Source organism: Rhinatrema bivittatum, chromosome 1 (assembly GCF_901001135.1).
Source record: "Rhinatrema bivittatum chromosome 1, aRhiBiv1.1, whole genome shotgun sequence".
Classification (NCBI taxonomy): Eukaryota; Metazoa; Chordata; class Amphibia; order Gymnophiona; family Rhinatrematidae; genus Rhinatrema; species Rhinatrema bivittatum.
The window spans coordinates 507736173-507748776 of NC_042615.1; the positions used below are offsets into that span (position 1 = coordinate 507736173).

Below are 12604 nucleotides of genomic sequence, written 5' to 3' on the forward strand. Positions count from 1 at the left end.
GAGATATTTTGCTAGCATGTAAGCGTTTGTATCGGTCTTATTTGTTGTGTTTTCTCAGAGGACATGCATTGGTGGTAAACTGCTGTCTTTTCATAAGTAGGGCTATTGAGCCTGGAAATAGAAGGAGTTTGAGTTGCTGTTACTGAGATGTCACTAGAACCAGAATATCTTTTTTGTAGGGTGAGTTGTATGGGGAATGTCATAATTCTGCTTTACATCCATTATTGTGGGTCAGGGGGGTTCCTGTGGATACAAACTGTACTTTTACATCTAGCCCCGTGACGATCATGGGTCAGTGTGCCATGCATGTGAGAACCTATGGTGAGTTGAGTTACATTCACATTATAAATGTCATAATTAAATGATGTGTGCACTAAAATCCAACCCCATCCATAACCCTGCCCCCATATGACCAAAGCCCCACCCTCACCCCACCCTCACGGGGCGAGGGCGGGGCGAGGGGTCACCGCAACATGAGGAACTGTATTGCGGGGTCACGGCATTAGAAAGGTTGAGAACCACTGACCTAGATTAATGTATCTTTTCCAGCATGTTCCTTGTTTTTTGCCGGATAGCTTTTCCTCTTTAATCAATGGAGTGTTCCTTAAATTTGTCAAAACAAGCCAGTGCACATAAAATTGCAAACTCTCTGGCCGCCAAAAGAAGTGGGTGGTATGGCCCTCCCGAAATTGCAGACATTATTAGGTAGCAAGCCTAACAGGTGCGATGGTTTGGTTGCACAAGGATCAAGCTGTTCCACTGTATTCCCTAGAAGTTAAATTGGTGGGGGTAGGGGGTGGGGAGGGGGCAGAGCTACCTAGGTTATTGTTGCACCTGACTTGGGGGCAAATGTTCCAAGAGTAGGGGGTGCGAGTTCGCACATTTCACATATGGTGCAAATATGGAAAGTAGTGCACAAGGAAATGAGTATGTCCTTTCAGCCGAATTCCACACTCACCCCTTTCCAGTATAATTTTTGGACCTTGGTGTTTGTTCAGCAAAAAAGAGGAGACTGAGTGGTGGAAGCAGGGCCTAAAATGTTTGGGGCAACTATGGGAAGATGAAAGTGTGAGCCCTAAAGTCTTTGCAGATTTACATGAAGAGTATGAAATAACGGAGGACTCATTACCCTTATATAGAGCACTGATGGAGGAGCTGAAGGGATACAGGAATTACAGATTCTCCACCCGCTAGAGTGAGTCTCTGAGCAGGAAGATCCGTCTCTTAAGGGAATTTCTAAAATATATAAAGCAATGCAACTCTGCCATGTGGCTAGCGACCCACCATTACAACTTATATCACAGTGGAATGCAGATCTGCAATTGAATCTGGATTCTGTTGAGTGGAGAACTATTTGGAAGGCGGCTCACAAAATTTCTATATGCAGTCAAGCTTCTCCACAGGATGTACAGGTACCCACTGTTCTACTCTAGATTTTCATCCAGATCCTCTACCTTATGCTGGAGGGGATGTGGATAACCAGGGATATTTTTGTATATGTGGTGGCCTTGCCCGTATGTAGTGAAGTTCTGGGCTAGAGTTCAGCTGTATATTGGGAGTGAATATAGACCTCCTACCAGCCTTATGCCTTTTGGGAACTTGGAAAGATACTTGATTGGTAATTTCTAAATGCCTATTGGTGAATCAGCTGATATACGCAGGTAGATTCACGATTGTTACACTGTGGAAATCTGCGCCTACTTTGGCGGGGTGGCATCAGCAGGTACACGAGATCACCCTGGTGGAGAAACTTATAAACTTGGTAAGCCGTAACTTAAAATTCTATGGACGTGGTTTAGTCTAGATACTGGTCTTACTGAAGTATGGCCAACTCCCGAATAAGGGGTCATGAGCATTCGATACTTTTAAGTATATGTTAATGAGAGCTAGCTGGGTACCTTTTTTCCCCTCATGCTGTGTTTGGCTAGCCAGCTGTGGGCACTTGGGAGGGAAGTGTGGGCTCTCACTGCATGTGTTGTAGAGGCTGATATTTTTCTTTGTTATATAGATGTTTGTGGGTATACATGTTATGTGCAGTGATGAGTGGGCCTGAACAGAAAACCAACATGGAGAAGGAAATCCCCAGAATCCTCTGCTTTTCTTTAGCCTGCCTGGGCTGAATGAACTCTGTGACTTTCTGAGCATGACTTGCAGAATTTCCCTGGATATCTATAAAGGCAGACAAGCTGGCACCAGAAAGGTGAGGCCTATTCATTGGGTCACAAAGAAGAAACCAACGGTGGGTCAGGCACTATTCTCAGGAGTTTTTAACAGAACAAAGGACTATCTCGAGTGTGAGGGCAAATGGGCCACACCTGGGAAAACTAATCAGGGCAGTTCAGAGATAGTCACATCATGCTGTTGACATGACAACCTATGTAAATGATTCTTTGGGCAGTCACGCAAGTCTAGAAGCTTCCACAATATTGTATGTTATCTATATGTTATCATGATCTTAAAGGCAGGAGGGAATGAAGAAAAGTGGATCTATATACAGACAAGGACTGAATTATATAGTCTGGGTAAACAAATAAGCATGGGTGTAGCTTGCTTATTGCGGCGGTTACTACCCCTAACTAATTAAGCTAGATATTTCACTTAGATGCAGTTCCAACACTCCTCGCTACATTAATGGTGGGGGTGGAAGAGAAATAGAACCGAAAGGTTACTAAGAGCCAAGAGTAACAGATAAGTATGAGAAAAAAAAAAGTGCGAAGCTTGCTGGGCAGACTGGATGGGCTGTTCGGTCTTCTTCTGCCGTCATTTCTATGTTTCTATATAAAAGAAGGATCACTTCCTGTATGCGATGAGATGGTGGTGGACAGGTTGTCAGAGGCATGACATCAGTATCTCCCAAGAATACTTATATTGTTCAATAAAAGATTATGTTTTACACTGAAAATCTAAGTGTTCTTGTCTCCCTGGCCATAAGCATCATAAAAATGGCATGGCGCTTAACAGCAGTACCATTGCCTCTATAATTGTTGTGGATGCTTAAATAAACAAAAAAAAAAAAAAAAAGAACTGTGGCTGTAATTGGAAGATTGAATACGCAGCAGTGTTTAAAAGTTGACTGCACTACTGGGTTATGTGGAACTGATTGTAAAACTATGTTGTTCGGAAAATGAACCCAATGCCCTGAAAGTGAAGCTCGATGGTATTGTTTTTGTATAAACACATCAAAATATGAGTACTGATTAGACTGAAAGGGTTTTTGTTTTTTTTTTCACCAGTGATGGCAATAACATGATTGTATGTGTTGCACCAAGAGAAAGCATGAAAATCCTAGTGTTAGTGCTGTGTGAGGTTTTCCTTTCCTGGAAAAGTAGCAGTCTGAGCAGTCTTGTTATTAATAAAAATAAAACAATAAAAATAAAAAATTCTAATAGAATGATGTAAAAATTATTTATTGTTAAAAACTAAAACATTAAAAAATTAAAATAAGTAAAAAAAAAAATTTGTATCCATTTATCACTTGGTAATATTGTGATAACATTTTTAGCATTGGGATATTGCTTGTACAGTTCATGGCGATTTAGCAGAAAATTCCAACTTATAACATCTCAGTTCTAAGGATTTTTTTAAATCGTCACTTCTAGAGACCAACAACAGAAAAAAAAAAGTTTCTATTTTCAAACTTATTTGATAAAAATGTATTTATTTTTATTTTCAAAAGGCTTATTGTGGATGGGGAGATTTTCAGGTGGGGCAGCGTGCACTTGATATCCAGCTTGGAAAGAGGAAGAGTAGCTGTAGAGTAAGAAGACTACAGTGGTGATGGTCACAGCTGACATGAGTGGGGTGAGGTCAGAGCTCCTAAGAAAAAGTTGCTATTGTGCTTAGGTAATGGAGAGGTTTCTAGCTGTAATCTCATACAAAGACTTACGGTAATTTGGGGAGCCTGAATCACCCTCCAAAACAGAAGCCTTGCTTGTGAAATTCCAGACATACTAAGAGCTGATATCATTTTTATACAGGAGCTCCATTTGAGGAGACCTGAGGATTCAAGGACATGTTTCCTGTTTATTTGAGGCTAACAAAACTGAGTTAAACAGGAGATTTGGAATGCTCATTGCCAAATCATGTAAGTTGGCTGAGAAAACAGATTGTGGACAAGGAGAGATTTGTCTTGGATAGCAAAAGGATGTTTTGTAGCCTGGAAGTAGTGTATGACCCTAACAGCAAACAGGCTGAATTCTCTGCTGCTTTTCCCCACTGGGCTTGGGTCCAAAAGGTCTCCCCCTAGGATTTTGATGAATTTAATTCAACAATGAGCCCCCTTCCACCCCCCCCAACTCCTCCCTCCCAGCCCCCAAAAATGATTCTGTACAAAACATAGGACACTAGTGTTACAGAGATCCTACTGCCCTTATTGGAAAAAAATTCTAAAAATTAATACCAACCACACTAGAAACCCACAGGGATACACCATACTGATTGATTCTTACACAAGCAGTAGTCTGCTGCCAATTTCTACTCAAGGGCTCTCCCCAGCTACCTTGTCCAGCCCTTCCCCTCATGGTACCACTACCTGTAGTGTATGCTCCAGTTTCAATCCTCCTCTCCTGAGGGGACAGATAGAGAAAGGTGTGAATCTAGAGCAGGTACTGCAGAGAATAAAATTGATAAGCACCCTTCTCCAGTCCTGTTCTCTGCAGGTTGCCTGGAGGGAAGGCACTGGAGCACTAAACAGAACAGCTGTTTGAGAGTTATAGTATTGGACGATTGATTGAGGCATCAGACTTGTGTGCTCATGGCTAGAGCTGCCCCTGACTTTAAACAATCTAATTTAGGTACCAAGAAAGGTGAGTCTCAACACAATTTATGGTAATTCACCAGTTAATTTTACTTTTTTCAGGAAGGAGTTTGATGATTTCTAAATCAGGTCTTTACCCCATCCTGCACATTCTCTATGGAACAAGCTGTATATATTCTGCCTGGTCAGTCTCACCACATCTTTTTAGGACTAGAGAGATGCAAGAATTTTCAGAATACAACAGTTTTATTTTATGGATTCCCAGCTATAGTTTGAAGACCTGAAAAGAAAATTTTGCATGGCTGTGTCCATTCCAGTACAGCCAGGTTGACTATTTTGCCTCCTTCCACTGGGTGAATAATAAAGTAGGAGAATTTTCTTTTAAACAGAAATTGTATCCAGCGGTTAAATTTCTAGTATTTACAGGAGCCTGACACAAGAGCTAAACTTCAGTCATTCCTAGAGGAGAGTAAAGAATCCTGAAATGGTTTAGTTATTAGGGAGGGGATATGGATAGACATTTGGGTATCAGCTTAACTATCTTTCATCAGTACCAAGATTAAATACAATCTGTATAACATTCTTTATAATTTACCTCACACGAAGAAGATTAGCTAAGATACATGATGGATGTTCAGGTTGCACAAACTCTGGGGAGGTTCGTACAAGGCTGTATATTTGGTAATAGTGTCCTGCTATCACATTTGGTCAATAATAAATTGTTTAGTTTAAAAGCTTGCTTGGTGATTCTTAAGAGCATCTGCATTGTACTGCTTTGAAGAGCTGATTTTATTTTGACTTACAGAACCACCCAGCCAGTCCACTTCCTGTTTTTCTTAGACTTTCTTTTAGAAGGGGCCTGATTTCTTGTGGCTTCATTCAGTTAAAGTAATCCCTTTCCTCACTAATTCCATCTAATAGCCCACCTGCTTCTGGTTTATTCCCAATCTTGCCTTTTCTTGACTTTAACCCAAAGCCTCTATTTTGTTTGGACTGTATGTCAAGTAGATTAAAAGCTTCATATAGAACTGCTTTAAAAGTTTGGTGTGTACGATATAGAAATATTAAATGAAATGAAAAAGGGCCCGTCTCTTATGTGTTTCTATTCAGGGTTGTGTACATCTAGTGGCACTATGTAAAGAGAGTAGTAGTTATGTAAATTCCAGAAATCCAGCTACCTCTTGATTCCATCTATACTGTGTGCTGCCGGGGCTATGCATGGGATCAGTATAATAAACAGCTGGATTATATCTGTGTGGGAAGCATTCTGGCATTAATTGTAAGAAGGTGAGACGGAATGGGTTCAACTGCAGTCTCTTAGGAAATTCCGTCTTTGATATCCTTGCTTAAGAGTTGTCATACCGGGTCAGGTTGAAGACCTAAGAAGCCCAGTTTCTTGTTTCTAATGGTGGCCAAGCCAGGTCACAAGTTCCTGGCAAGAGTACCAAATTCAGTAGATTCCATGCAACTAATACCCAGGGATAAGCAGTGGTTTTCCCCAAGTTTACCTGGTTAATTATGGTTTATGGATTTTTCTTCCAGGAACTTGTCCAAACTTTGCTTAAACCCAGCTCCGCTAACTGCCTTTACCACATGCCCCAGCAATAAGTTTCAGAGCTTAGTTGTGTATGGACTTAAAAAATATTTTCTCTAGTTTGTTTTAAATGAGCTGCTTACTAATTTAATGGAATGTCCACCGCGTCCTTGTATTTTTTTGAAAAAGTAAAACAACCCATTCGTATTTACCCTTTCTACTACGCTCATTATTTTATAGACCTCTATCATATCCCCCCTCAGCCGTCTCTTCTCCAAGCTGAACAGCCCTAACCTCTTCAGCCTTTCCTCAGCAGTGAGCTCTACCATCCCCTTTATCATTTTAGTCACCCTTCTCTGTGATTTTTCCAGTTCCGCTATAGCTTTTTTGAGATCCTTGATATCATACTGTGGATTTGAGGCACACACCTTCATCTTTTCTGGAAAAAAGTGGGAAACCCACTGTTTTCTGCGATGATGGTTGTCTTTTTCTCATCATTATTTTTACAAATGTAGGCTTCATGGATATTTGGCTCATCTAGCTGGGGATCTATTGGTCAAGTCTGAGGTGAGACAGTCTGCAATTGTATGAATGCCTGTACTTTTGCTTTCCATAATGATTTCACTGAAGTTTGTTATGGAGTTCATATTTATTGTTTACAAAACAATGTTTTCATATCCTGTGAATGTTAAAAACCTAACTGACATGGAGTGAGGCAAAGTTTTAGCAAAATCATCAATGTCTTTACAGATTAGCAAAATTGCCAAACGCCACATCAGCTGCATTGTACAATGAAGTCCAACAGAAGCCCCACTCAAGTTCCACAGCAACAAGCCTGCAATGGTCATTGGAAGTAGTGTTCTTGAAAGTCAGCCCAAAGGTAGAATTTGAGTATGCTGGACCATAGGAGAATAAGATATCTCTTCCAGAAGCTTGAGGCATTGACCCATTTCACATTTTATATCCTACAGAAAAAAAATCTGAGGACATGAACAGTTAAGATGGAATGAGGCAATTTCTGTGAACCAGAACCAAAGTGATCTCTCTCGGACATTCTTCATCTTGGCTGAATCTAATGCACACAGACCTCACCCAGACGCTGTCCTGAATAGGCAGGCAGTTTGCAATTTCCCTGTGCCTTGATGATCTGGGTTTCTGGAGTTTGGACACAGAAGGGACTGGTTCAGACAAACTCTTCTTTCCTGCTCAATCTCTTTAGCGTTATGGATCACCAATCTGAGATCAGTAGGAGCTACTCCTGTGCGGCCTCTGTATTAAAAATCTTTGCCAGCAGAGAGCGATTGGACTGTGCCTTCTCCTGGAACTCCTTGGTCTTAGAGGACCACTTCTGCTGCCCCCTGCCCAGTTTCTGGGCCTGGATCTCCTCTTCTGTCTTACGCTGGGTGAAGTGCCAGCTGCTCTCCACTGTGGTGGCGCTATCTACGGGGCCATCCCTGGCCCGCCGTCGCTCAGCTTTCTCAAAGCTCTTGCTCTTTTCCACATTCTGCAAGAAAAAGTTTGTCTCTCGCTTGGCCTGTGACACTTCTGCCTGCATGCGCTGCCGCCGTACCTGCCGTTCATAGGCCAGTTGCTCACTAAGGTGTGACCAGCTGAAACGATGGAGATACTGGAAAGAGAAGAAAACAGAAAAATATTCTCTTGTTAATTATTCCTAATAACATATTAAGGCATGGCTAACAACACTCAATACTTTTTCTGAGTTAAAATGTGTTTATTAAGATTTAATAACACTCAAGTCTAAAGATTTTAATGAATTCACAAACAGCAATAATGCGAACTTTCTCACACAGTTACCCCTAAGCCCAGCACGGGTAGCAGCAGTGCAAGTTTCCCTCACACATACACTGCCTCAGCAAAGATAGGTACAGCACAGGCAGAAGGAGTACAAGACATACACACACACACACACACCCCTAACACAGGAGAGGTACAGCATAAGCAGCAGTAGTGCAAGCAACTTTTCTGATCAGACAGGGGCTTGTCACCTTCATGTTCCAAAGGTCATCATGAAAACGGTTCTTTTTCCTTGTACCCATAGGAGAATTGTTCAGGCTAGCAGCCACCAGCTTGGCCACCTTCTTGTCCTGGAACTCCACCCAGCCCTCGGTGAAGTCCTTGGCATTGGTGCCTGCCTTCCTTTTCTTTTTCCGCACGAAGCGATCTGACGGAGGAAAGGGAAGGAAAGCAGGGAAAGACGGGGTTAAGTCATCTGCTTAGCGGTGAGGAAAACCTCCTCTGTTAAACAGGCAGAGAGGGCTCAACAGCACAAGGCCGAGGATGGAATGTTTGTCAATGAAAGGGAGAAAAGAACTGTTAGAAGGTGACACAACCATATACAAATAAAAACAAACTGTGCAGCTTGCTGAATAGCAATTGTTATTATGCTTAATTCTTGTTACCTTGAGCTGTCTCTTTAACCCCATAAAAGATGTTCACTGATTCCCAGCTCAGTCACTGACTTTCCATGCGACCTCATGCAAGACTCCCTCCGTTTCAATTAACTACAGCCAAAATGATGAGAGATACTTTTAACATTCTTTTTGGCTAGTGTGATCCACTCCATCCCATACATTATGGTTTGTTCCATTCCAGTTTTAAAGAGGACATACCATAGCACAGCAGAAGGCTTCCCAAACCTTTCCTAGTGAACCCACAGCCAGTCGGGTTTCGTGGATATCCAGAATAGATATGCCCGAGATAAATTTGTGTATACCGGGTCTCCAATGCATGCACGTTTATCCCACGCCTATTTTCTGCAGATCTCATGAAAACGTGACTGGCTGTGGGGTCTCCCGGGCAGGTTTGGGAAGCCCTACAGAAAAAACAGGGCTATTTCTCTCAGAATGCCTCAGTTTGAATAAACTATCTAGGTCAAGCTGCCCTTGAGTTGCGTGCAAAGGATTATTACTACCTCATAATACATCATGTATGCTGGCACTGAGGCATACACACTGTTCTCTAGACCTCTTTACCTTCTGCCTGGAGAAATATGCGCCCCACTTCTCCATGGGCGCTCAGCATATTCCGGATGTGCCGAGGCCTAAGTCGTGGAGGAATATGGCCCAGGTAAATGATCCCCGGAGTTGTATGCTTCATGTTCGCCTCTTCCTTGGGATCTCCACTGAAGTCTTCCTCATCTTCCCAGAGGCCTTCCAAGCTCCTCTCCTCCTCTTCCCCTGCATTGCCTTCCATCCCCGGAGGCTGCTGGGCCACCATCTGGTCACCTGTCTCTGACATTTCCAGGTTATGCGGTGAAAGCTGCAGCACGAGAAGAATCAAGCCGGTGGAAATCAGAGATGCTAGCAGCACAAGTCAAAGCAGCACACTGGGAAAGCCAGGTACACGCACCCATGTCCGTTCTGAGGAACAGGGCGGTCAATGAGCTCACAAGCTCCTTGCAATCATGGGCCTCCAGTTCTGTCTTTTTTTTTTTTTGTGTGGGGTGTGGGGGGCGGGGAGGGGGCAGGGAGCAGCAGCAGACTTCCAGCTCAGTCAGAACTTGCCCCTCCTTTGAGTCAGGGCCCTGTAAGCCTTTGCTTATGAATTCCTGGGATTTTATTCTGCATTTTATATCCCTCCCCTCTCAAACTTAACAGATAGCCCAGTCACTGCAGCAGGGGCACAGCCAGATCTCTGGGGGAGCCCAAGGTTAACTGGCTAGCTATCCTGCCATCCTATGTGGGTCTTCACGGTGGCGGCTACAAAAAACCTTTTATAAATTTGTGGCAGAATTCCGGATTTCTCGTCTCTTCACTGTCTCCCCATCCTGTCTCTGCTGTTTTTCATTCTCCCTCTGTGAGTAAGGCAACTACCTTTCTTTTACCCTACCTCCCCCAACTCTTAAAACCCCACTGACTCGCCTAGTTTTTGTTTGATAACTTATACGCCATCTATAGGGGGGGGGAGTAAATTTACGTGGTAGGGGACCCCAGCACACAGTTGTGTGCGTAAATACTTAAGCGCTGGTTTCCATTTAAATTCCCATATGCCCATGCCTTTTTTTGCACTTTTTCTTTTGTGCGCAAACCGGGAAATATGCACGTCCATAGATGCTTCTTAAAATGCACGACCAAAGACTGAAGAATACAAGCTAATGGGCTGGGGCTACAGCTGCATTAGGCTTCCATGAAGGCTGGGGGAACCTGCATAGAACAATCATGATTATAACCCTAATGTCAACAAATATGGGGTGGCCAGATGTTTCAGACAAAAGTCTCACTAATTTTAGTGATTGTTAGAAATATTACAAAGCTTGATGGCAAGACATGGGGGGTTTGAAGACAGGATCGCCAATTCCCAAGAAATATTTTTACTGACAGCTCTTAAGGTTTTTGACTGACAACTACAACCCAACTTATTTTATACTAGCCAGCATTACAAATGTCTCCCATAGCAGCAGGTGGGAGAAAGGCATATGACTTTGGATCCTGCCCATCAGAGGGAAAAAGAAGAGATGTGCATCTAGGGTTGTCAACCATTCATAAATTTATGGGCAACAAAAACTTTTTCAGACAGGTTCATTTTTTACTAACTTTTATAGGTGCTCGGCAACCCTGGATAGGGCCTGGACTAGGTACGGGATCTATAAGAACCACACAGAAAGACAACTAGGTAAAAAAAAGCTCATCAGCAGAAGTGGTGGAGACCAGCACTGTAACAAAATCTAAGCATGCTTAGGAAAGAGATAGAAGGCAACGGTAGAAAACATGGGGGAGCTGGTGTCAGCATATGGAACTAGTTATGCTCATCTACCCAAAGTAGTAAGGAACCAGAGAGAACTGGGCAGCCCTTATCTGCTGTCATCTGTTACTATATCCCATCATGCAATGTGGTTAAACCAGGATTGGCTCAGCTTGCCCCGAATGATCCTGAACCTGAAACCACCCTAGCTTGCCTTGCTGAAAAAATGTTGCATGGGTTAGATTTTTCTTATGGCTCCAAGTTACCAAGAACAGAAAGAGCAAGCAGCGATAAGACCACAAATGCAATGAAGTAAACCCAAGATTGCCTCAGCCTATTCCTGCATGTAACCGTAAGTGGTCATTCCCTTAAAAATATGGGAATGTGGTGAGCAACCTGTCCCAGGTCTAAGACAAGCCTGGTTTTTCCTCCTGTGCAAACATGGACTTAACTGGAGATGTATGTGCTACAAATCCAGTAAGAGTGAAACCGTTGACATTTTACCACATTCCCACCAGTTTTATATCTCACAAATTCAGTTCACCAAACGCTATTTCATTTTTATTTTACAAAAGATATCTGCAGTAGAGGAAAGCAATCTTGTCAGCGTTAAGATGAGGGCTCCCATTCCCATAACAGTCCAGTCACCATGTCAATTTACTAGCTTAGGTCTACACCAAAGCCTTCTGAGCTGAGCACTTCCCAAAGGGGACTACAGGTCCCAGAAAGCTTTGGAGGCAGCACTGTGGGTCAACCGACACTTCCGACTGTACAATTGCATGCTAGGAATTGTAGTTCTGGCTTTTACCTGACAAGTCCCACAGTGCAGTGCAGACAGAATAAAGCCTCGCTCGGCTCGTCCCTGCGGACCAGATGAACTCGAGTAAACCCGCTCTAATTAGAGACACTAGCGCCTCTGTCCACACCTTTTTTCAGGTAAAGGACAGCGACCCACTGTGCGCTCAAGCACCACGTTATTCCAGCCCTCCGTCTCAGTCACTCAGCGTGCTCGCAAGCGTTGTCATTTCATTTGTGACGTCATTGAACCCATCCGGTGGATCATTCGAGTTCCAATTATATATGTAAATAAATAATCATTCCCTTTACCTCAGGCCATCACACTGGCTTCAGCGCACGAGGCCGCCATTAAAAGAAACGTAGGTGGCCGTGACGTCAGAGAAAGAGGCGGAGCGGGGCCTTTTGCGCCAATCATCATCATACCTATAAGGGTGCTGGGAACCGACGTCCGCGAATGCGCAGTACAGAGCTGCTCTGTAGCTCTCACCTAGGGGCCACGCATGCGCGGAAGACATCTCTCGCCGACTTGTTTAGTTGACGCCGCCTCGCCAGATTCCCCTCGGCCGCCGCTACAGCTCCTGCCACCGCCGCTGCTGCCTCTGGGCCTTCGCGGTGCTGGGGGGGGGGGGGGAGGAGGTCGGACCAACAGCAGTCTGAACCCGTCCCTCCGCCGCCGGGGAAGGGGGGAGGGAGTCGGGATGGCCGGAGCACAGCAAATCTCGCCCGTTTTAATAGGCACTAGAGGGACAGCAGTGAGAAGCCACAGTACACAGGGAGGGAGGTACGGAGGGAGGCAGGTCCCCGTAGCGGCGCCC

At 43.8% G+C, this 12604-nt stretch overlaps 1 protein-coding gene across 5 annotated transcripts; it reads right to left on the reverse strand.

The window, feature by feature from the left end:
* Window positions 1-6920: 6920 nt before the first annotated feature.
* ABT1 (activator of basal transcription 1) lies at window positions 6921-12319 on the reverse strand. 5 transcript variants are annotated; one of them, XM_029611101.1, is made up of 5 exons: window positions 12277-12319; window positions 10844-10893; window positions 9284-9569; window positions 8297-8472; window positions 6921-7917 (listed from the first exon to the last, which is right to left on the reverse strand). In XM_029611101.1, exons 1-5 carry the CDS (start codon window positions 12302-12304, stop codon window positions 7543-7545), a joined length of 915 nt encoding a protein of 304 aa, XP_029466961.1. In that variant the 5' UTR covers window positions 12305-12319; the 3' UTR covers window positions 6921-7542. The 5 variants fall into 5 exon arrangements, with proteins under 5 accessions (XP_029466961.1, XP_029466977.1, XP_029466985.1 ...); XM_029611117.1 differs by lacking the exon at window positions 12277-12319 and adding an exon at window positions 12099-12199; XM_029611125.1 differs by lacking the exon at window positions 12277-12319 and adding an exon at window positions 11800-12092.
* Window positions 12320-12604: the final 285 nt, after the last annotated feature.